General features: G+C 37.3%; 1 protein-coding gene and 1 pseudogene across 4 annotated transcripts in view; both read right to left on the reverse strand.

The window, feature by feature from the left end:
• Positions 1-25,951, reverse strand: part of dlgap2b (discs, large (Drosophila) homolog-associated protein 2b) — a 171,473-nt gene that overhangs the window by 68,777 nt on the left and 76,745 nt on the right. For all 4 annotated transcript variants that reach the window (XM_065268747.1, XM_065268746.1, XM_065268750.2 and 1 more), the window contains 2 exons: positions 9,692-9,842; positions 1,237-1,456 (listed from right to left, as the gene is read on the reverse strand). In XM_065268747.1, coding sequence (XP_065124819.1) covers positions 1,237-1,456; positions 9,692-9,842 — 371 coding nt within the window. The remainder of the gene's footprint in view (positions 1-1,236; positions 1,457-9,691; positions 9,843-25,951) is intronic.
• Positions 22,656-23,429, reverse strand: LOC141279916 (general transcription factor II-I repeat domain-containing protein 2-like; annotated as a pseudogene).

The following is a 25,951-nucleotide window of genomic DNA, read 5'->3' on the forward strand; positions in this document are numbered from 1 at the left end:
TGTATTTGTATGTTTATATATTTTTAGAAGAACATTTTCCTGGCATTTTGTGAAACTTTTGTGAAAAAAAAAAAAATGCTGGCGGGGAATGAGTTAATTAGTATCGTTTCACTAACATCGAAACTGAAAAAAAAACTGGATTGGTAGTTTTGCATACATCATACGTTGCTTTCGGCGTGATTACATAATAAGTAAGGTCGCGCTGGCGCATCACACGACTAATGCAAAAGTTTAAAAGTACTTTTTTGGCAAAAATGACGATGGTTTTGCTAGTAAAGACCCTTACTGTATGTCTTGGTTGGGATCGTTTAGAGGCTTTGATGCTGCATTGAAACTGTAAACTGTTGAGGTCCAAAAAAGTCCACTATATGGAGAAAAATCCTGGAATGTTTTCCTCAAAAAACTTAATTTCTTCTTGACTGAACAAAGAAAGACATCAACATCTTGAATGACATGGAGGTGAGTAAATTATTTGAATTTTTTTATGAAGGATGCGTATTCCTTTAAATGTATTCTAGCTTTATGATAATTATCATTTTATTTTAAAATCTTACTTTTGAAGCAGTTCCTAAATTAGAAATGCACGCTACTTGGTAATGTGTTTTATGCAACACATAATATCACATCAAGGTACATTTGTTTACATGGTTCAACATTGCGTCAGCGATTAGAGTTTACAACACTGATGTACCTGAATCTGCTAATCCATTTGCGATAGAAAAGAGAAAACACACATTCTTAAAAATGACAGATTATTAAAAGGTCAATTCAATTTAGTCTGTTCAGTGCACCTGGCACATGCTCGGCTAGATAAAGACATGCTGAGATTTGTCATCAGATGTGTGCATGTGTTTGAGGTCACATACTGAGCTGCCTAAAGTCCCTCAAACCCTTTCGGTTACCACTAGACCCGACGGATCAGAAGCCCCAAAAATGGCGCATGACTCGTGCAAAGGGAACTGCAGGCAACCGTCTTTCGACACTCGGGGAGCACAGACGCAAAAGAAGCAAACACACAGAACAGACAGGAGCCGACGGCAACGACATTCAATTCAGTCATCTGTCAAGCGATAGGGAAACCCACTGTACATATGTAGGTATGCCAGAGTATGTAGTTCGGCATGTGCTGAATGTATGACGGGCATGTGTGCTAAGCCTTTTCTCTCTCTCTCTCTCTCTCGCTCTCTCTCTCTCTCTCTCTCTTTCTCTCATGTGGGATTTGAGGCATACGGTTACCTGTTGTGGATCTGAGAGTTGACGTAACAGTGGAGGATGTCATTGAAGGCAAGCAGTCATCATCTTGGGAATACCCAGCCTGTATTGCACGCAGGTAACTGTGGCTTCGAGTGCGGAAAGAGCCGGGCAGGTCCAAGGCCTCCACGGCCTGGGATTCTACTTCGCTAAAAACGGACTCGCAAACTGACTCAAACTGGCCATTGACCTCAGTCTCACTCACCTGAGAGACAAAAACAGGAATAGCAGTCCTTAATTTTTCCTCTTCCTTTCTCTTTCTCACTTTGATTCTTCTCCTTTGCACAGTAAATATGAAGGAGTGTTAGCAGGAGGAAAATACCACTGGCAATTTCCGACCTTGAACGGCTCAGTAGAATTGTGTCAAAAAGCAACAGAATAGATAAGAGAAAACATTTCAGACTGACAGACCAACTCATAATAGGGGAAATGAAATATCAAGAAGAAAAGCAGATGCTCGAACGTTCTGAGGGAAGAATGACACAAACAGTCAACAGTAGCAGACAGCAGGAAAGAAATAAAAGCGAGAGAAAGAATGCTAAGATTACTGATTCAACATCATTACTCAAGTAAAAGATATAAAGCAGTGTTAAACAGACTTACTTGCCATACTGTACATACTTCTGCATTCATTTCTGCATAACCTGAAATACATTTCTCCTGGTACATATAGTTGCATCTTTCCACAGAATTTCCGCTAGAGGCGGTTTATTAAAAGTTATGAAGCTACTTGCAGTTCAATTTTAATAAACACAGCCGACTAAAACATACAGATGTATTGTGATCATTCATTACTAGGGGTGTAACGATACAACAATGCCACGGTTTGGTTTTGGCACCACAATTCAAACCGGTTTTCTTTGCTGTGAGGACAGGGTTCATGGCATGCCGTTGCAAGTGCAGTCTGCTTACTTGAGTAAACTAAAAATTAACATTGTTTTTTTTCTATTTACTTTACCATGAATTTTTTTATGTTTGATTAGTTGACTTAGATACAACAATGCAGTTTCGCACAGGGTTTCACGCAGAAAATGTGTTAGTTAAGGTGGTAGGGTTGGGCGGGCGAGGCCGGGGGCGTGACAATCAGGGGCGGGTGTACACATCATGATGAAAATTTTAACTTAATTTTGAAGAAACTATGTCAGAAAATGAACATGCAACACATCTTAGATTATTACTGAATTAAATGTTTTTACCTCTAACAGGAATAAGCTGCATGATGTAGTGAAACTAAAGGGTTAATAAACACAAAACTGAAGCAGATGTTGTAGAACGTCTGGCGAACGATGATAGATAGCTCAAAAATGGTAAAAACTGATTATTTCCCACTATTAATTACATTATCTTAAAGGAGTGTAACTACTGTAGCATGTAAATAATGCACATAAATAACGTTATATCTAATCAACAGGCACATGAAAGCCTAGCAGGTTGCTCAAACAACAAAATCACTGTCTAACTTCCTTTAAATTTGCAAGAACTATAGACTAATACAATAACAGGCTTAAATAACCCCAAAACATAAGTCCACTTACAGTTCTCATGGACACGCGTTTTATCAACTGGCTATCCTCCAAACATGACAGACCACGTCTTTATCTCATTTCTGCCGTGTGGCACGTGCACGCTCGTGTGTGAAGCGCGTCCAAGCTAATCTCTGAGATGTACTTGACGGACTTTTGTGCAGTTAATTTATTTTTTTTGACAACCTAGTTAAGGCGGTAGGGTTTCCCAGCTTAGGCGGGCCGCCCGAACTGGAAAGTGCTGCGGGAAACCCTGTCACGTGTTATTTTAACTCTTTCCCTGCCATTGAAGAGTTATCTCGTCAATTAAAGGAAAACATTTGCATTAAAAAAAACGTATTCCTGATGAATTTTCATGTTAATCTGCAATACCGCAATTATCCACTAGATGGCACTTACTCAAATAATGAAAAAACTGAAGCCAAAACATTATTAACTAATTTTAAAATCTCTGTATGTTTTGATAATCATTCTGATCTGATCTCTAACAAAATTTCTTCTCAAAAATGCTATTTTTTCAGCTTTTTACTAATTAAAAAAAATAAAAATAAGAAAAAATACCCATATTTAAGAGTTTATAAGCAGAGAAAAAATATAAATAGGCTGAAACGTTTTTTTCCCGTGTTTGTGTGTTTGTTTATTGTTTGTTTCAAAGCAGAGGGTCTGTTCTTTCATTTTATATATTTGTATGTTTATATATTTTTACAAGAACATTTTCCTGAAAGGCATTTTGTGAAACTTGTGAAAATCAAAATCTCTCCAAGAAGCTTATTTAGCTGAGGATGCAGATTGTATAACTTTGTTTTATCCACATAGTTTTGATGCTCTTTCTCGCCCATGTAATGCAAGTTATAGATAAAAAAGCCATTGCACTGCATCTCGTCTTATTAGGAAACATTAAATGACAAGTGAGCTGGTCCGCTACTGCAACAACCTTAAGTATTGAAGCTTGCTTTATTGTTTGTATATAAATAAAACTTGATTTTAGTTGGATCTGTTTTTCTGTCTTTAATTTTGCAGTGTTACTGTGATACATGTACAGTATGAATTATCATGTTAGGCTAGTAACTTAACCCGTTTAATCCCAAATTTTTTCTTGGAATTTGAATACATGCAATTTACTCCTTAGACCTCCCTAACACACAAACTTTATGCCTTCTTTGATTTTATGTTGGTTAAGTTAGTGAAATATTAGGTTTTATACTCGGTCACAAAAGTGACCGGTGGGAAACATCATAGCCGGACTTCATTGAAATTCAATTAGACATATTTACATTAGAAAAAGTGTGTTATACTACCGGTCACAATTGTGACCGTTAAAAAAATTCTCAAAATATATCTGTAAGTCACCCCACCTACAAAATTGATAGTTCTATTTGTTAATTAAGATGTTTTACTTCTTTTTGTAGTAGTCTGAGGTAGATATCTTCTTCTAGATGTGCAAGCAGGAAGTAAACTGATCTGGTCATGTGACCTTTCACCCTAGTCACATGACATTGATACATTTTAATCAAGACAATCTATTTTTTCATTTAAAAGTTTAATTTCTTGCCCAGAGCCAACATCAACACTTTTAGAGCTTTCAGAAAGAAGAAAAAAAACACGGTCACAAATGTGACCGGTGGGATTAAACGGGTTAATAGCCGCATCTACTGGTATGTTAACATCAGGCACCCAGCACTGGCTCTGTGGGTACTATTATCCACGCAACAACTCCTTAGCATTTAGGCTACTAGACTAGAACACAAGGCACGTCTCTTCTTTCTGCCTCTCGTTTGCGTGCGCAAGCTGTGATGACGTCGCCGAGAAATCCCTGTATACTGTAAAATGATGTCTAAATGCTAGAGATTTTTTTGCAATTTCTCTTACTAGACTTAGATTGATCATGCTTTTGAACAAAATAACCAAGCAGCAACATGCAGTGCATTCTATATCCGTCATTCTAAATATATATACAAAGTCCATTTTATGTCTTTTAGTTTGGAGACAGAATCAAAATGCTGTTTTTGAAAACTGCGCACATGTGCGGAGGAACAGCTTTAAGACCCAGGGGAATTCCTGGGATGAGTGACATAGAAGGAATGAAATTAAATATCTTGAAATAAAATAAAAGAGAACTAAAACACAACAACAAAAGCATTTAGATGCAATGTTTGCTTATCAATGTCTTAACAGATTAATTAGTACTTCGTCCCCTACTTGTTTTGACAACATCAACTTTATTGTTGAACCAGCATGGTTCAAACGACGGATGTGCAACAAAGTTACTATGTTTTCTAGTTACTGTAGCTTCTCCAACTATGCACCGTGCTATGGTGGTTCAGCAGCAAGTTATGTCGTTGTTCGGGAAACGCAAATAATATTAACTATCATTTGCGGATGAGGGGCAGGAATCTATATAGGCACGGGCAGACTGCACGGGTTGCGGTCTTCGGGTATATCTGATCACGTTTTCGGGTACGGAATTAAATTAATTTAAATGAAATTAAAGCGGGTCAGGAGCTGCTTTCAGTGTGAGTGTGCATGTGGCTATGTCATAATTGGTTGCACAACTGGAAACAAAGGAACGGCTCTGTATCGGAATGTGATGAGACTGACCGGCTTTTTACCGGTCCAGCAGATCATGCATAAAATCGGCCAATTCAGCCCAATGCTTCTGCCCTGGGGCGCTTGGTACACCATGAGAGTATTGAAGAACATAGCGAGGGTTTTCGACTCGAATATTGTTACACCCCTGTTCATTACTGTCCCTTCTGTAAGCCACTATGGCTTCTGTAAACAAAAAGTTCTAGTCATACCTCCGCCGAACACAATCGACTGACAGTAATGTTGTGAGATTTGTTTATCTATCTATACCACCACAGTCCCACAAGCATGAACTGATGAACCAAAAATGTTCAGTATTTTTCTGTTTTGTAACCTTGAATGAACCCGCATCAACCACAAACAAAAACAAGAGTGCCTCTAGTGGACACTTCAACTGAAAGATGCAGCGAAATGTACCAGGAGAAACATATATTTCAGGTTTTGCAGAAATGTAGGCAGAGGTACGTCATTTCAGTGAGCCCGCCATTTACTGCTATTTAATCCATAAAATAACATTTTCAATTTATAGCAATCAAACAACTTTCAACAGTAGCTACAGGCTCATTGAAAATAAGGGTGCTCCGTTTGATCATTATTGGCCGATAAACAGTCATGGCTACTCGCTGTTAAGCTAGATGTCTTCAACGTCATGCAGCATTGTAAAGACCGACAGATGTATGACACCAAAGTTCACAAGAGTGATTCATAGGCATACAAAGCAATCTGCTCTTGTTGCCTCTTGCTATGATTTTGTCATACCCCTGTCGTTCTGCGCTGCATGAATTCGAACACACCTGTTGACTTGACTACATTCATTGGTCTACAGGACAGTTCTGCAATGTGCAACATTTGTGCCTGAGAAAATCATACTGCAAATAGCACCGTAAACATTTCACAACCTCACCTGATTAGATTAGTAGAAGATTAGTAAAGGAATATGAACAGTTTTTAAAGCTAGTGGCAAGCAGGGTTGGAAAGATCAACAAAATTGCCACCCAACTTTCAAACCTGACCAATTACTGTACAACCGTTGGGATTTCAATGATTTGTTAAAAAAAATTAACGAAACGATTTTTGCAGAATTGAGCATTTGAAAAAATTGTTGATCATAGGAATGTAATGGCCAAACAAAGGCGTTTTAATGAATCACCGGTGCCGTCCACTAAACACTGCAGTATTTTGATAAAATTGTGCACTCACACTTTCATCATAAACAACAAAGTATTTACGAAGAATAGTAAGATACGTGCGAGTTTTGCGACATTCATTTTAAGTCTTTGAGAGTTTGAGTGATTGTTCTTCGATGGCTTTCTGTATAGATCGTTTCAGCAGTAACAACCTAAACAAATGGCTTTCATGAAACAAGCGTAACTTCCTGGTAACCTCTGCAAAGAATCAATAACAAGCTAATTGATAACAAGCAAATAAACAAGAAGTAGATTACCTTAGTTCAAAGCGTATCAAAAAATACTCTGAGCTAATGTTACTGTGTAAAGTTAAAGGTATAGCGGAAGATTTTCGTTTTCCGGGTGGATCACCACTGTTATTGGTCATCCCAGATGTCAATCATTCTGATTATATGTTGACGTATAACCGTCGTACGTGCTCGCCTCTACGTTCGCTTTCTGCACATGCGCACTTTCACGTGTATGTGTGTTGTGCTACGGTTTCAACCATTCATTGAAGGTCGCGTTCTCACTGTGTTTTTTTTCAAAATGTCTGAGGGTCGCAAGAGAAAAAGTGTTTACGAATTGTATGACAAGAAGAGAAAGGACTATAAATAAAGAAACAAGACCAGAATGTTTATGGGAGACTATTTCACACGCTGGCGTGAGCTAAAAGGACAGGTTGGGCTTCCCACGCGAAGTTTCTACTGGAAAGGTACATTTTGTCATGCTATTTGGAGAAATCCATTTAAAATCACTGCTAGTAAAAGTTGATGTAAGCTATGATTTGCGATGCTAGCCCTGGCACAAGTCACGAACCGCACAGACACGGTAAACATGCCGACAGAAACTTGTAAACAGAGCGAAGAGAAGAACTGAGCTCCTGCACGCTCTCTCTCTGTCTCGTGCACGCGTTTAACAGGCGTTCCCTCTCGGGAGCATTTTTTTTAAAATATCGAGGGGCGGTTCTTTTAAATAATTCGGGAAAATCTTCCGCTATACCTTTAATCGTCTTTAGGAAACCAAAACATTTGTTATTTTCAAAGAGTTCAGATTAGCCACTAGCCGCACCATTAAACAAACAGTGATCAGAAGTTAAGTTCAGGCCAGACGCGTAACCCCGACAACGCACATTCGTCCGATGAAACCGTCTATACAGTATATTCCCAGTTTAAATAACCATTTTGTTTAACATGCTACGCTAGACTTCATTTACTAATGCGTAAAATAAACATAAAAAACAAGTCTTAGCTTGTTTTATCTGTTTTAAAGAATGTGCCCTTAAAAACATTTTCTATTACCGTGTTTTCCAGACTACAAGTCACATCAATCAAAAATGCTTTTTAAAGAGGAAAAAACATATATAAGTCACACTGGACAATACGTTGCATTTATTTAGAAAATGATTTACTGTATCCAAGCCGAAGAATAGGCTTTTAATCTGGAATGGCAAGTTATTCAACTAAACAATAGCACACAGAACAGCAGGCTGAATAGATGTCCATATGTTAACGTAACATATCCATCTCGTCATTCCACACCACTGAATCCATTGAATTACATAAATACAAGGGCAGCATATAGCGGACTCTCGCGGCTGTAGACGGTAATGTTGTCTCTTGGTTCATATATGTCAAAATGAATTAATACTGACTTGTCGCAGGACCAGCCAAACTATGAAAAAAGTGTGACTTATAGTCCGGAAAATACGGTATTGTGTTATTTGACATTAATATTCATGATTACAAAATAAAGGGAAATAATCCACTATTTTTGTTTTAATCTTGCTGTATTGACTGCTTGTTTTTTATTTATAACATCTGACTCCTCTGAGACACCTCAGTTTAAAGACACTTTTGATGCTGCTTTGCTATATTAGTAGTATAGCCTACTTTATGCATTAAAATTACATTCATTTTATTATAACTGATATATATAAATGCTTTATTTTGGTAAAGCATTCTCTGCAAACATATAAAATAGGTCATTGAAATTTGGCTCCCCCTGTGATGTCAGAAGGGGATAATAATACCGCCCCTTAATCTTTACTATCCAACCATGACACTGCCATTTAGTGCAGAGATCAACTTTTTAGCATTTAAAATATCTAAAAACTCCAAATTTTGCTCACACCTACAAAGTGGCAACTTTAACATGCTATAATAAATTATCTATATGGTATTTTGAGCTAAAACTTCACATATGTACTCAGGGGACACCAAAGATTTATTTGACATCTTAAAAAGTCTTGTGAAATGTCCCCTTTAAATAATTTTTTATATTTTAAAATGCATTATGCAATTTTTGTGCAGATATATTTTTAATAGTGTCAGCTGCATTTCTTGCATTGAAAAGTGACAGAAGCTTTATTTGTTAAACTGTCCCCAATAACCAAGCATGGACTGCTATAGTTTAAGTTGTTGCATATGTTGCCTGCCAATACATTGTCAAATCATGTTAGTTTTATTTTTTAATCTTCAATATTTAACGACATTTTGATTTTAAAAATAAATAAAAAATAATGCCACATAATACATTTATATGTTTTAAAAAAGACCCTGTGATCGGTTTCAGCCAATGTGGCTTCCAGTGATTGGCCCTAAAATCCTGCTCGGAGCACCCTTAATTAAAAGCATTTTTAACATTACTTAGCATGTCCTAAAACCTTTACCGAACATCACAGTTTTCTTTTCCAACAACCCCAAAACAGACACCAGCTGAAAACACAATAAAGGCTTGATAGTAGCTCTCCCTAAATATAGCAAAACAAATCAAAATCTTTTATTTTTATCTTGTCTAGCAGCCATAATAAAACATCATGCAGTAACAAAATATAATCCTACCAACATGGTGTTCAAGCAGGTCACCAATTTCAAGCTATTGTTTATTGTAGCTATGTTACAGTAGCCAGCTGAAATACTCCACCAGCTCATCCAAAGTGGTCTATGTCAACCTCAACCAGCTAGTAAAAACCAGTTAGCCCTCAACCAGTTACAAACGATCCAAAACCAAATTATTTAAGCTGGAAACCTTCCTTTTCAAAAATCAATAACAGATCACAAATACAAAGTCTAAAAAGTCTACTCTCACATTAGCGTACCGCAATGTAAATAAATAGTAAAGACATTGTCTCCATGTGTCTGTGTTGCGTGTGGTTGGACTCACCTGGCTCACGCAGCTCGCCTGACTGAAGGTACTGACTGCACGCATGTAGCTCTGGTTTCTGGAGCGAAACTGTGGAGGGTTGGTTGTTGGGTCCAGAGAAACGCTGGGGTGAGGGCGCATATCTCTCGCAGTTTGCAAGTGGTAGCCCGAACTAAATAAAGAGAACAACCAAAGACTAATGTAGCCACAGTGCAACCTACAAAGATATAAACCTTTGGAATAACCATGCAATGAAAGATAAACTCAAAAAAGTCAAATAAACTATAAAAAAAGACTTCATGAACATCCATACTGAGACATTTCTTAAACTTGTAGGCAACATAAGCAGAAAGGCGTATTGTGAATTTAAGACATTGCAAGCAATCTGTGCCTTCCGTTAGATGCTGCAGCTGGATTATGTTTGGGTCGTTTTTATTAGCTTTAGGAAAATTAACCATGGTTTTATTGAACTGCAGTAACCATGCAGTAACCATTTGTACCATCACATCATTTACTGCAGTAAAACCATGGTTCATTTTCGTCAGGGTTCACATGGTGTGGTTGCCTAGCCAACCGTAACTTTCCTGAGAAACAGGTCACCACAGAAATTAATAACACAACCGTTTCACACAGTTTACAACCATGAATGGCAACAAAACGTCAGCAGGAAACACGGGACAAACATGGGCACAGAAGAGAAACTAAATCCTGCCTCTAAAACCTTTTAGTGCCTGTCAACATCTCAAATGATAGACAGCAAACCTTCCAATGTTAATGCATTCAGTTGATGTGCAAATGCTCAAATATGTCGCATGAACATATAATGAGCTCGGCATTTCTTACAACAGTTATATCGTCACATCATCTTTAAATTTCTTTTACATCTTCAGAAAACCGCAGACAGGATCACACAAACACACGCACCTACCACATCTTCGATCAGCACACACCATCTGAAACTTTGTTTGCATCTATTTTTGTATAAAACATCTTGTCAGTGAATGGAGAGCATTCCTTCGCCTGCTCTTCAGTGAATGAATGAAGGTTGTCAAAATGCAGGTACTGGTATCATATTTCTACAGTATCACTTGTATAAAGTACCTATGTTGCTGCTTTTCTTCAACGTGGCAATAGAGCACCGGGGGAAGGAAGTATTTTTGTAGGCAAAACCTGGAGGCGAGTTAGCATTTTCGCACTTCCGGTTCCATTGGCTAAACTCCTTAAAAAAGATCTTGGGTTAACAAAATATGTTTTCAAGTTTTATTCCACAACATAAAACACATCAATAATACCCCCATCCGTGACTTTTTAACTCTTTCCCCGCCATTGACGAGTTATCTCGTCAATTAAGAGAAAACATTTGCATAAAAAATTTGTTCCTGATGAGTTTTTATGGTTATCTGTAATAGCGCGATTATCCACTTGATGGATAGACTTACTCTATTTAAAAAAAAAAACTGAAGCAATTTTTTTTTTTTACACTCCATGTTTGATAATTATTCTGAATCTGATCTCTAACAAAATGTCTTCACAAAAATGCAATTATTTCAGCTTTTTGCAAAAAAAAATTTTTTAGAAGAAAATATTCCTGGAAGGCATTTTGTATCATTTTTGTGAAAATCACAAAAAATGCAGGCAAGTAATTTTCCCAAAAACGCTGGTGGGGAATGAGTGAAAGCTTTGACCTGTCTTCAAAAGCTAACAAGTTGCTACATGGGACTAAAGACTAGAGATGTTTCAATACCATTTTTCTCTTCCCGATTCTGATACCTGGGCTCAGGGTATCGGCCGATACCGAGTTCCGATCCGATACCTGGGTGTGTATCTGTATAATATACAGCTGTACATACTACTAGCCCTGTATGAATGGATATAACTGATTTATGGTTCCTGTATGAACAAATACATACATGAACTAGAGTATTATTATTATCTGAAAGACATTTGACAGTAATATTTATTTTTCCTAAGAGAAAACGAGCCACAAATCTAACACTGTAAACTGAAAGGGTATTTTAGTTTTAGAATATTTGGAAAAATCTGTGGAATTCTGTGGGATGATTTTAAATGTTTTTAGAAGAAATTAGAGAATGTATATTGTAAACTTTATATTAAACATAACAAGAGCATTCGTCTTGTAGCCTAAGCAAATTTGAAATAATGTGCTGAGTGCTGACGGTATTACGTGCTTGTCAATCACAGGCATTAAATCCGCGGACTTCTCTGAGGAAATCTGCGGGCGCGGATTCCGTTGAGACATGTCGATGTTTCATTAGTCTGAAATACTAACAAACAGCGGACATACGCCTGCATGCTTTCATTTCTTCGCCGCTGGAAGTAAACAGTGGTTGCGTCACGCATGTGGCAGCTTCCTGGTGTTTGCATTCAAAGCAGCGAAGAAGAAATGAGTTTCGATTTGCAGCATTAGCTTTAGTGTTAGCTAAAACGGGGACAACTAGGTTTATTAAGAAAATGATAGATGCCAGAATTTTTGGTGGCATCGGTCGCATTTCCGATACTGGTATTGGAATCGGAACAACTCTACTAAAGACTTTGTCAGGGACTTTAAACGTCATCACATGAAGATCTCAAAAACAATGCAACATGGAACATTATCAGGAAACATGTTTTTAAATGTTTTATTAAAGTTTTAAAGAGTTGTAGGAAGCTTGGTGGTAATGACGTTGATGTTGAGAGTGAGAGATCGCAGTGTAGTTTGCTTGTAGCATTTATTCGCAACACATTCCTCGCTCAATACTCGCTAGATTTAACATTGGGTCAGATACATTTTTCGCTCGAGTTTAATTTTGTTGAATTCACCTTTTAGTCAAATGTTATGATTTACTGCTACTGGTTAACTATTAATCTTACTGTAACACAGTTAATTCCGCTTGATTATTGTTTGCTTATGTCGCTAATATTAACAATATTGACGAGAAGAAAAAATACTTTTTTTGTTTAACTGACTAAAAACCAAAAAAAAGATTGGTTCCAAAGTGAGATAACTCTCTCTTAAAACAAAAAATCTTTGTTAAAAGATTATATAAATATAAATATAAATATAAATATATATATAAATATATATATATATATATATATATATATATATATATATATATATATATATATATATATATATATATATATATATATATATATATATTTATTTATTTATTTATTTATTTATTTATTCATTCTTTTTAATTTTGTGTTCAAAATATATTAAGTTCACTTCAATAACGAAATTGGTAGTGGTATAGCTTACAGTATAATTTGTGAATATATCCCTAGGCTAAATGAATGAATGAATGAATTTGTCTGTTAAATGGCCCATTTACTTAAATAGTCATCTCATGAAAATCTGTTGGAGAGCAGTCGCTTATTATATTTAACACAAGCTAATCAGAGATATCATACAGCTGGGGAATTAATGAGAGTTCATAACTGAAATGACCAGAGGGGAAAAATATTCTAGAGCTCGAGTAAAACCAAAACTGTGATTTAACTCTACATTATCTGTAATAGACACGAATGCCTTGGTTACTAATTAATGAGGTTTAAAAGCAACATGATTGTTCCCTTGTGGGTGATATTTTACTTCAATAATGAATACATTTCACTATATCAAGAATGCAATATTATAATAATATACTATTATTATATATAAATCCTTAAAAAAAAAATTCAAATGAAATAAATGCACAAATGGCACTGAAGAGGAAGGTGTTCCAGACCTATTAACTTATTAGTTTAAAAAGTCAACGCAGATCCTCAAAAAAAAAAAAAAAAAAATTAAAATAACATTTTAACAATAAACTGAAAAGGTTGTTTTATATATTTTACAATAATTTGTTGTGAAATTGTGAGTAAAAGATGACACATAAACAGAAGACAAAATTAGCAATTAATATGGTATGTTGGTAAGAAAATGCTTGTTTGTATTTATCATTTAAATAAACTGAATGATGTATTTCGCTGTGTCATCAAACTACAGCTTACAGCTTTCTGAATGTGCAAGATTTACAGACATGGTGAGACACAGAGGAACTATTTTAGGAAATGCAGAATTTGTTGATGTCTCACGAGTAAGCACCTTTTGATCTGGGCGGTTTTCTTTTCTCAGCTATATCACCTTGCACCAAAACAGATGCCCCTTTCAAGTCACAGTCAGAATGTACTATAATGTTTTAAACAAGCTTTTGCAGCTCCTGTCTATCATATCAGAGGGACAACAGTGACAAGGACCCATCTAGAACTTAAACACTCATTTAAAACAGATGACCATTGAAAATGTAAAAATGAAAAATCTATTGTAAAAATCTAGAGAAATCAGGAATGTGTCATTCGTCCATTAGGTGTCATTTGGAAATGATGATACTGCATTAGAAAATAAAAAAATTTAAATGCAGTCATACTCATCAGAAAGTGGATTATAATTTATTTTAAACAAGTTTATTTAAACTTATTTAAAAAATAGGTATGTTTAATTACTGCAGTTTTTAATAATTTAATGATTTTGTTGTTTGCCTTAGAGTACTTTGGTCCTGACTCCTTTGTAAAAACACTGTCCTGGACTTTCACATCTGGATTAAACATTTTCTGTTCTTTTATATCTGTAAAAATGTGAGATTCTCCAAGCATCAATATTCAATATTCTTGTTCAGAATATTCAGAATTTAATACCAGGACCATGAAATTATTATAAAATAATGCCATGTCCCTTGAGCCATGTCTAAGCTGTTTGACTTTATAAGGTGCCCTTTCTTAGCTTTTGCCAACTTTCATGCACACTTTAAGAACTGTCTACCTAGAGCAATATGGGCTTAAGTGTTTTACAGGTGAGCATCAAGGTGATGAATTATGGGGCCCTATCATACACCCGGCGCAATGCGCGACGCAAGTGTTTTTTGCTACTTTGAACCCGGCGCAGTTATCATTTTAACGTCCAGCATCATGTTTAAATAGCAAATGCATTTGATGCATATTTGTGCGCCCATGGTCTTAAAACAAGATGTGTTCAGGTGCATTGTTGGCACGTTGCTATTTTGAGATTGAAAATTGACCGCGTTAGTAATATGCACCTATAAACTGGACGACAATGCGCGTTTGCTTATCACACACATGGACAGCACATAAACGTTTTAAACATAAAAATGAAAGGATTCAAATAAAGATTATTATTGAGTCTCTTGGACATCAATGAGGAGCGATTATGAGACGTTAGAAGTTGTAAAGAGCTGCTTTACTTGTAGCCTGGTAAGTAATTAAATGTTTTGCTTTAAACAAATGCAAATTTTGCATTTATTTTTAAATAATTTATTGTATATGATGACTTTGTACCTGTGGATATGGTGAGATGAGAACCTTTTTATGTAATGCTTTTCAAAACACTCACGGCACTGTCCGAGTACTGAAACGTTTTGGCTCTCCACACGTTTGTAAATCCTTCATCTCCTGTTTGTTACAAATAAAGTGTTTTTAGAGTCCAAACCTTTTTTGCATTTTTGTAAATAATTTTTTGAGATTACACTGATCATGTACCATACATTTACAGCAATTTAAAGCCTGCTAATTTTACTTCCATGACTGAAAGAAAATGACTTTTAAAAAGAAATCAAAGGTTTTAATACAAAAAAGAACAATTTCAATCCAAATAAAAACAACAGTTTTTTAACATTAATCTTAAACTGATGGTCTTCTTCCTCTGCTTAGTTTTTCAGTTTACAAATTCTGCCATTTCAATAGGGAATTGGCAAGGCGTGAGCGTAACTTGCTTTTAAAGGGGATAAGAGATGAGACTCCCATTGGTTTAATGCACGTTATGCCCAGAACACACCCATTACTCATTATGAAAATAGCCTTTTAGACTGTGCACTAGGCGCACAAACCATTTTCCTGTAGTTAAATTAGCAAAAGTGGATTCGAACACGCCCCTTTACAAGATGCGCTTAGATCGTTAAAATAGGGCCCATGATCTCAGAAACTGCAAACACAACACATATACATGCCTATAACTATTTTAGATCTTTAAACTGAGAGGCTGTTTACACTTGGCATTAACATGCGTTTTCGTCGATCGGATCACAAGTGGACGACGTTAATGCCAGGTGTAAACGGTGTTCAAAACGTTTTGAACCAGTGGCCACTTTCGACCACTTTCAACCACATCCAGAGGTAGTCTAAACCATGGGCGGCGCTAGAGGTGGGCTAGCGGGGCTTGAGCCCCGGATCTATTTTGTAAAGCCCCGATTGTTATAATATGCGCGTCACTAATTTTAATCTGTTAAAATATTTTCTATTACAGCCAAACTGTTAATCTCTCGTCAAGAACTGTCAACTTGCTTGTTTGCTAATTTATGTAAACGGTTAAAAACGCGTGTTATAGACCTTTCTTTTCCCTTCCAAAGCGCGTGAGAAGTGGCGCGTCTTTCGTTGCTATGTATGCAACCATGAGCGCTCTCCGTGACGGCGAGTAAACTGAATGCGTGATCGGATTTAAAATGCTCATATGCACCACAAGTCAATCATATCATTGCCACCATGCAATCAGTTAATCTTGTCGGGACTTTGGAGTTTTCGTCTAGAGAAGATCTGTTACTCTGTCTGTGGGGTTACTCAGCTGTTTTACTCAAAGAGCTGCGCGGGGTTATTTCACGCCAAGTCACAGCTTATAGCAACACATATACTGTAGAGATGGAGATGTAACACATACTAAACCACGGATTAAAAATAGAGTCATCAGTGCTCAGGTTAATAAAAGAGGAAAGATGAGGAGAAAGGTGCAAAAAATAAAAAACTGTATGCTATGAAGCTCACTCATCTCAATATAAGAATTGTATGAATTATATATCATTATGTTGCTTGCTGTGTCTGTACTTAAGTTACTCATAGAGCAGAAGCCTTATTCATTTTTACAGAGATTGAACATAATCAAGTCAAGTCTGTAACTTAAAAAAAATCCTAAATAAATCAAAACAGAAACACTACCTGGTTGCAGAAATTGTATAATCATTAATACATTCATACTCAGGAATTTAATGTGTTAGTTCAGTGCCAAGTTTTAATATAAAGTTATTTAAGATAAGGTTAAGAAAATGTTTATACTGTTAAATATACAGTGCAATATAAACAGTGCTTTCTGTGGTAAATAATAGAAAAATATGTAATTTACAGAAATATTGTGTATTTTATGTTAAAATAGCTCTGCAGCCCTGCAACGAGATGTCAATCTTGGTTTTGAGTTTGAGATCCAGGAACATATCCTGGATGAAATTCTTATTTATCCTGGCTGAATTAAGAGATGAGTGTGAAAGAATGTTTCTTTTTACAGTATGACATTAAAAAGAAATCCAACAAGAAAAAAAATTAAGATGTATATTAAAGAGAAAACAGTTGTGGATAAAATAAAGGAACAAGGAATTAAGTGGAGAGTAAAAATAGAGCCAATATGTTAAGAAAAAAACTTAGAAAATGTTTATCATGTTTTAGCTATTAAAAGTGTATTTTTGACACATGTCTGGATGTCTTTGGGCTAAGCCCCGGATATCCACTGACCCTAGAACCGCCCCTGGTCTAAACCACTTTCGATCGGATCGCTTTGGAGTTGCGGAACACAATGTGGTTGAATGTGTTCGAACAGCCACACGCGACCGCCTTCTCTCCGCCCATTTATCTAATCTGAGGTATTAAACACAAGTTTTACGTCTTTTTTTTACTTCTGGCGTGAACATACGGTGAACAGCGCTATTTTTAGCCTTTCATTGATAAAAACTACTGCGGGTGTTCTCCGTAGTTTCGTTTTGAAAGCGTGAAAGTTGCGCGATCCTATTTCATCAATTGCGCTGAAATATCAGAGAAACTCTAACATATACACGTACAAAACACTGTGCAGCATGTTTACTTGCTAAACAAGCAGCGGACTCCGACATAATATTAGTTTGCGTCCATATAAACTCATAATTACTCCAGCTCGGGTTTGAATGACAGCAGAGAGACTCGCCCACCGTCTCACAGACCACCCCCTCACAGTACTCAGGACAGATGCGGTCGAAAGTGGAAAAAGAGACGGATTTAAATACCAGGTGTAAACGTAATGTGTCTCTCTCGTCCACTTGTGATCCGATCGATGAAAACACATCTTAAAACCAAGTGTAAACAGCCCCTGAGATGACAAATTTTTAAGTGCCCTTAATAGTGTCTAAGGTACAGTTTAATAGTTTCTCAGATTATAGATTATCTTTATAAGGCACTCTGAAAAGAGTCCCTGTGTAAACATTTTTATGTGTATTATCTGAATATTTACGGAGCCATACTGTATTGTTAACTGGTTACAGTAAGGGGTTGTGTACACCAAAACTTTTACGCCCGCGGCCGGCGCATGTTTTCAATTGTTTCCAATGGAAGCTCGGCGTTTTTTCAAATAAGCCAGCAGCTAGCGGGTTTTTTCCGTGCTGAAAACCGGCGCTCAGTGGTTTTTCCGCGCTCGGCGCTGAGAGTCTAGAGTTGAAAGAGATTCAACTTTGGGAGAAAAGCTCCGCTCGTCAATGTCAGTTCTCACACGGCCGCCCAATCACAGTGGAGGAGGGGCGGGACATTACCACGGCAACCAACCGGCTCGCAGCTGAAGTATCACAGCTACCGAAGCGCTCAGCTGAAGAAAGCTGGCACTCAGCTGAAAAACAGCTGGCATTCGGCATCCTCAAGGCGTTTTCAGCCGCGTTTAAAAGTTTTGGTGTGTCCAGCCCCTAACAGCTTTCTGAGCACATACATTACTGCTAGAAAAATTGCTCAAATTCAGGTCACCAAAGTGTTAATACAGCTGTGCTACTTGTAATGTGTGTAAAATATTTTGTTTTATTACTGCACAATGTGGCTGTTTGCGTAGACAAACACGTGTTAATCTGTAGTGGGGTGACAGACGCCTTCACTCCATCCAGACTTGTTTGACCTTTAAAAATGAAAGCAGAATAACACAACAGAGCTCACACGCTTATATACATTTATATTGATGATCTATGCCTAAGCTCTATTTTCTTTTTTATGTTAAGGGGGTCACACAAAATTGGCAGGTATCTCACCCCACACCAGACGTTCGCATTCAATAGCTTCCCAATGCAAAATATGCGTAAGCAGCCTAAACTCTTAGAAAGGATGTGTTAATTTTTTACACACCTTTTGCGTTAACCTTTTAACACATTGGGCCCTGTTTTAACGATCTAAGCGTATTGTCTAAAGTGCACGGCGCAAGGTCTAAATGGGCGTGTCCGAATCCACTTTTGCCAATTTAACGATGGGAAAAAATGGTTTGTGCGCCGAGCGCACGGTCAAAAAGGGTTTTTCCTATTCTTTTAATGAGTAATGGGTGTGTTTTGGGCGTAACGTGCAATAAACCAATGAGAGTCTCAGCTCTCATCCCCTTTAAAAGCCAGTTGCACTGGCGCTATGTCTAATCCCTATTTAGACTTTGTAAACTGAAAAACTAAGCGGAGGAAGAAGATCCCCAGTTTAAGATTAAAGGAATAGTCTACTCATTTTCAATATTAAAATACGTTATTACCTTAACTAAGAAGAGTTGATACATCCCTCTATCATCTGTGTGCGTGCACGTAAGCGCTGGGGCGCGCTGCGACACTTCGATAGCATTTAGCTTAGCCCCATTCATTCAATGGTACCACTCAGAGATAAAGTTAGAAGTGACCAAACACATCAACGTTTTTCCTATTTAAGACGAGTAGTTATACGAGCAAGTTTGGTGGTACAAAATAAAATGTAGAGCTTTTCTAAGCGGATTTAATAGAGGAACTATATTGTATGGCGGAACAGCACTTTTGGGAGTACTTCAACTCGCCTGAAAAATCCGCTCCCCTTCTCACTCTCATAATGGGAGAGGGAGGGTGTTACTGCGCCGAGTCGAAGTACTCCCAAAAGTGCTGATCCGCCATAGAATATAGTTCCTCTTTTAAATCCGCTTAGAAAAGCGCTACGTTTTATTTTGTACCACCAAACTTGCTCGTATAACTACTCGTCTTAAATAGGAAAAACGTTGATGTGTTTGGTCACTTCTAACTTTATCTCTGAGTGGTACCATTGAATGAATGGGGCTAAGCTAAATGCTATCGCAGTGTCGCAGCGCGCCCCAGCGCTTACGTGCACGCACTAAGATGATAGAGGGATGTATCAACTCTTCTTAGTTAAGGTTATAACATATTTTAATATTGAAAATGAGTAGACTATTCCTTTAATGTTATATAATTGTGTTGTTTTTCACTTGTATTGAATTTTTTTTTATTAAAACCTTTAAAACCCGTTTTCTTTTAGACATGGAAGTAAAAATAGCAGGCTTTTAATTGCTTTAAATGTATGGCTATCCAATATCATCAAATAATTATTTACAAGTATGTAAGAAAAGGTTTGTACTCTAAAAATACTTTATGTGTAACAACAAGATATAAAGAATTTACAAACGTGCGGAGAGCCGAAGCGTTTCAGCACTCGGACAGCGCCATGGGATTTTTACAAAGCATTACTTAAAATGTTTCTCATCTCACCATATCATTTAGATATATAAATAAGATAGCCTTTAAAAACATTTAAAAATAGATGCATTTGTTTAAAGCAGGGCATTTATTTACTTACCAGGCTACAGGTGAAGCAGCTCTTTGAGCCTTCTAACGTCTCATAATTAGTCCTCATTTATGTCCAAGAGACTCAATAATAACTTTTACAATTGAATCATTTAATTTTAAATATTTAAAAGTTTCTTGTGCTGCTGCGCATCCATGTATGTGATAAGCAAACCCGCGTTGTCGTCCCATTTATAGGTGCATATTTCTAACGTGGTCATTAAATAACAAAAAAACATATTGCGGTCAATGGCGTAGTCTATTTTAGTTGCCTCAAAATAGCAACACGCCAACAATGTGCCTGAACACACCTCGATTTCAGACCAGAACGCCCATGGGTGCAAATGCATTTGCTATTTAAACAACGTGGCGCTAAACGTAAAAATTATAATTGTGCCGGGTTGAAACTAGCAAAAGACACTTGCGTCGTGCATTGCGCCGGGTGTATGATAGAGTCCCCAATGTGTAATTTTAACACATAGGGCCCTATCTTGCACCCAGCGCAATTGACTTTGTCAGTGACGCATGTATCATTCGTATTTTGCGCCGGCGCACAGCGGGGTTTTTCCCTCCACAGATGCACGTCAGCAAACTAGGGAATGAACTTGCGCTCCCTGGGCGGTTCAGCGCAAAAAGGAGGCGTGTTGCGGCGCAAACCATCTCTTATGCTATTTTGCAGTTTCAAAAAACAATTGCGCTACTAACCAAAAAAAACTAGTCTAAAGTCAGTGGCGCGTTGCGCGTGGTTCATTATGCTATTTTAAGGGCGCATGCTTGACCATAATGTATAGCGTGCACAACGCGCATACACTTTGCTTATCTAATCTACACAGATGCAACAGTTATTTTTGCAAATCATAAATTGTTACACTTATTAATACACGAGATAAGGGGAATCATAGTGGTGAGCATTGTGGTGATAGTTTTTATTTATTCTCATGCAAATAACGATTAAAATATTTTCATAACTTTGTTGTGTGGCTGTATTACGTTTATTTTATGTAAATAATAGTTAAAATGTTTTCATAAGAAACCTTAATGTATATGAACTTGATTTGTAAGAGTACTTTGGGGTTGGACCTTGCTTGCGTTTCTTGGGTCCGATTTCAAAGCCCCCAAACCCTTTCAGCGGTGAGGGTGGACGCAGCGATGTCCTCTGCTGGCGTCAAGTCCTGAGGCAGATCCACCTCCCGTTACACGGCGTGCCCGATTTATGCTGGCAAGCGTGGGATTCCCCCGTACAAGGACGTCGGTCTCCTCGGCTGTGAACCGCTCCTGGCGTGCGCCTGGTAAATCCGTTATAATAATAGCAACCCGCCATGGGACTTGCGTCCTTGCGTTTAAAGGGAATGTTGGCTAGCGTTCTGATTGGTTTATTTGACGTTACGCCCAAACCACACCTATGAATAATGAACCTACTTCAGACAAACCCCTTATTGATTTGCGCCCGGCGCAAGAGTTATTTCTCACGCCGGGAAAATAGCAACAGCGCCCAAGATCCGCCCTCAAACTCACTTGCGCGTTGCGCTTCGCACTTGCGTTTCAGATCGTTAAAATAGAGCCCATAATGTGTAATTTTGTGTTAAAATATAAAACAAGTTGTGTAAAAAATATGTTTTGATAATAACACAGAGACATTTAGTGTGTTGTCCCAGAATCAACACTAATGTGTTGTTTTTACACATTCGTTATAAGAGTGCATGTTAACCATAATCATGTTTTTTAATGTTAAGCTATGAGGGATTTGAGCAGCGTGGGCAATTAACTTTCCCAAGGGGCCGCATGAGAAAATGGGACTCTTGTGGAGTGCAGCACCAATAAGGTGAACTTAATTCTGCTCAATATGAATTTTATCTATTTTAAAACACAAGAAATATAATATGGAGGCCAAACAAAGCAGTAAAAAATTTGGAAATGCCAAACATATTTTCTTTTTAACATAACCTACTTAATCTTTCAGAAAAAAACAGTTGTGTACGTTTTGCAGTAAGTTGAGCAATTAATTAACTTTACACAAAAAGCAATAAATGCTTTAGATGTTTTTTAGTTCTTCTGTCTTGTTCAATGAGAAAAATCCAGTCGGGCTTAAACAAGTGCACGGACGTCTGGTTTAATGTCTGAAGTAAATATGCGAAGGACAGCAGACAAGTGATCATCAGTGAAAGAGGATCTGTATTATTTCATGTTTGTTCACATATGTAGGTAGATCCAAAGAGAAGTAATATCTTCTGAGCATGCCTCCTTATGTGTGGAAACTTCTCCTCTATGAAAGAAGAGTAAAAAGTGATACTGATATAAACTGTACTACCAGTAGTGTATCAGACTGCAGGTCAATGAGTTCAAGCTGAACATCGCTGGCTGTATTATCCACATTTCAGGTGAAGGGGACTGATTTGACACCTTAAAAATTCAGCACGCAGTACTCTAAGCATGGATGAATATCTGCTGAGGTGATCAGCTGATGGTGTGGTTTCCTTTAGTGTTGGCATGTGCGTGAGAATGTTTTTTTTCTATTTGGCTTGAAAGAAACTGCAGCTTTGTCATGAAAGCCTTCACCAAGCTGTACATTTCACGTACAAAAAGTCCCTTGCACTGCAGTTTGCTATTTAGTTCATTCATTAGTGCAGTCACATCAACAGCAAACCCAAGTCTGCATCTGAGAGCTCAGGGATGTTATTTCCTTTCATCTCACAGAATTCTTGAATCTCTGCTCTCAGGTATCGTACTCTTTTAAGCACGTTGCCCAGGCTGAGCCATCTGACAGCTGTGTGGTAGCATATGTCACGATGTTCAGTCTAATGGTCTTCCAAAAGTGCAAACTGTCCGTGATTCAAAGCTCTTGCCCTGATGAAGTTAACTATTTTAGTAACAACATCAATTATATGGTTATTTAAGCACTGTCTTACACAACACTTCCTGATGTATAATACAATGTAAAAACACCAATATCTGATCAGGGTTTATTTCAGTCACGTTATCCTGCATCTGTTTTAAAAGACATTTTTTCCCATCAGATTTGGACAACCATACGTTGTAACACCTGCCAGTTTGTCTAATTTTAGTCCTAGCTTCTCAAAGTATGCATTTTCCTCCGTGAACAAATCGCTCCCCGTCGTGGTCTGTTTTATTGACTGCATTGCTGCCAGTTCCTCAGTAATCTTAAAGTCCTTGGTTATTCAACGTACAGAGATGAGTAACTGGGTCGTATCTCAGAGATCACAGCTCTCATCCAAAGAGAAAAAGTCAAAATCGTCCGCTTTGTTTTGCAACTGAAGCTCCAGATTTCCTGTAATTTCCTCCACCCTTCTCGTTACTATTTGCCTGGAAAGGGGCACCTTTTCAAATCCATCTTTTTTTCTCGGGGCATATTAGTGCTACAGGGTCACCCAAACACTCTTTGATAAATTCCCCATCAGAAAATGGCTTACTGCAGTGGTTCTCAAACTGGGGGCCACAGGATAGTTTTCTTTGGGGGGGCCGCAAAGTAATGCACCGTACACACAGGGGGCCGCATGCGGAAAAAGTTTGAGAACCACTGCCTAACTGTATTTAGCGGTTTTGTGGGATATCACATAAGTGGTCTTGAATACTCCATCCCTTGACGTTCTCCATCAATCTTTTTTTTACGTGAGCTGACATTTTATGGACTAACAGCGTCTAAAGCAGCATCTCTTGTTTACATGTGCTTGAACGCATACTGTGATGGTACGTAAGATCACACGCATCAACGTAAACTAAAACAATATCAGCCAGGGTTTTTTTTTAATAAAAGCAACGCACTTGTATTGGGTGCATGGCGAACACTGATTATTATGTCTTCCGATAGACCTCACGTAACCACGACACACACTGACAGGTCTGTAGGCTCACATCATCTTTTGTAAATTGTTTGTATTGCAATAAAATAAATCATTTTGTTCCAAAATCCTATCTCAAACGCAATGATATGTAACATTTAAAGACTGAAATCGAATGAAAGTGCTCAGAGGGTGGTATGTGGCCCGCAGGGCATACTTTGCCCACCCCTGGTCCAGAGTCACAGTGGACAGCCGCCTTCAGTTGCCACCAGTGTGTGCACATTCATAGAAATTAATTTGTTTTATTTTTAAATACATGGCACAACGCGGCACTACTTGTCCGGTGTGCGACCCCCTTCAGATAAAATAACGTGTAATTGCTTTGTTTATCATTGATATTTGATGGTTCAGTATGAAATAAATTCAATTTTACACATTAACTAATTTGTTTTAGTTAAATAATATTCACAAAAAAAAAATTATATTCAAAAAATCTAAGTAACATTTTTAATTATATTTACTTATTTTTTTTAGTAGACTTCACTTAGGATTTCTATTGCATTACTTAAGATCTTTGATGATATGTACTCATTTTTTTTTGTGGACTTCACTAATCACAACTATTGCTTTTATTTAAGATTTTTAATTACATCTACTCAATTTTATTTGTGATAGGAAATAAATGTAATTATTAAAAATATACTAGATTACAGCTTTCAAATGTACTCAATATTTTTAGTTTTAAAATGTTTCATCGAAAAAATCAGTAGATCATAGTAAAAGTTTTTAAAGTGTAGTATTATTGACTCAAAACATCCCCCAATGTATGTAACTGGTAAGAAATATAATTATTTAAATTAGGGATGCACCGAATATTCGGCCACCGAAATTTTTTGGCCGAAAATGGCCCAAAAGAGCATTTTCGGCTTTCGGCCGAAAGACTTTTATCACCGAAACAATACGGCCGAAATGTTGTGATGACGCAAACAGAAACCGCGACCTGCACGTGCTTGTCTGAAGCAACATGTATGCGGCGTGGATGTATTTAACCCCAAAAAGGCGCTAAAGTACACACAGAGGCACATGCGGTTGTGTCCGGTCCAGACGTGATCATCACAGTGAGTACGCCCTTCAAATATCAGAACTCTTGATGTGTAAACTTTAGAGAGAGTCGCGCTTATGTGTCTCATACTGTATAGTCCATTAACATACATGTGCAGAATAAAGCAATGAAAAACAACGTAACGTTTTTATGCTGCACTGTTTGGGATTTGCCTTCGTTCTCTGTGTGTGCGCGCGTTTAAGTGCCCTCAATAGTGCACACACGAGTGAGACGCAAACAAGCGAACGCAAAATCTTTCTGTTATTGACAGGGCACATATAAACAAAATTTTCCTAATAAAAACATTTGTTTATGTCTTAAGTGTATGTATAGATTACAGTCATAAACCAGTCTCTGCTTATTTAAAGAGACAGTAACCTCAATTAACCTACTTAAGTCTAACAAAGAGACAAATAGCTCTAAAAATAATAATATATTTAATTTATACAATAAAGAGAGTGTTATGACTCATTTAATTCGATTTCTATACCTAATGCTAATGTTAGACCTTATTAATGTGCAGCTTTGTTCTTTTTTTATAAATGTTTGTAATTTCTTTATTTGTTATTAGATTTTCCCCACCCCCTTTTTGCTGATCTGAAAAATAATCTGATCCGTGCCTCAAAAACTGTAATGTGATCTGAACCGTGAGTTTTGTGATCTGTCACACACCCCTAGTAAAGTTAATACACAGTGATAGCCATAAATGCATTTGTAATAATAATTGGCATAATAATTTATTTCGGTGTTTCGGTTTCGG

The sequence above is a fragment of the Paramisgurnus dabryanus genome, chromosome 12 (assembly GCF_030506205.2).
Source record: "Paramisgurnus dabryanus chromosome 12, PD_genome_1.1, whole genome shotgun sequence".
NCBI lineage: Eukaryota > Metazoa > Chordata > Actinopteri > Cypriniformes > Cobitidae > Paramisgurnus > Paramisgurnus dabryanus.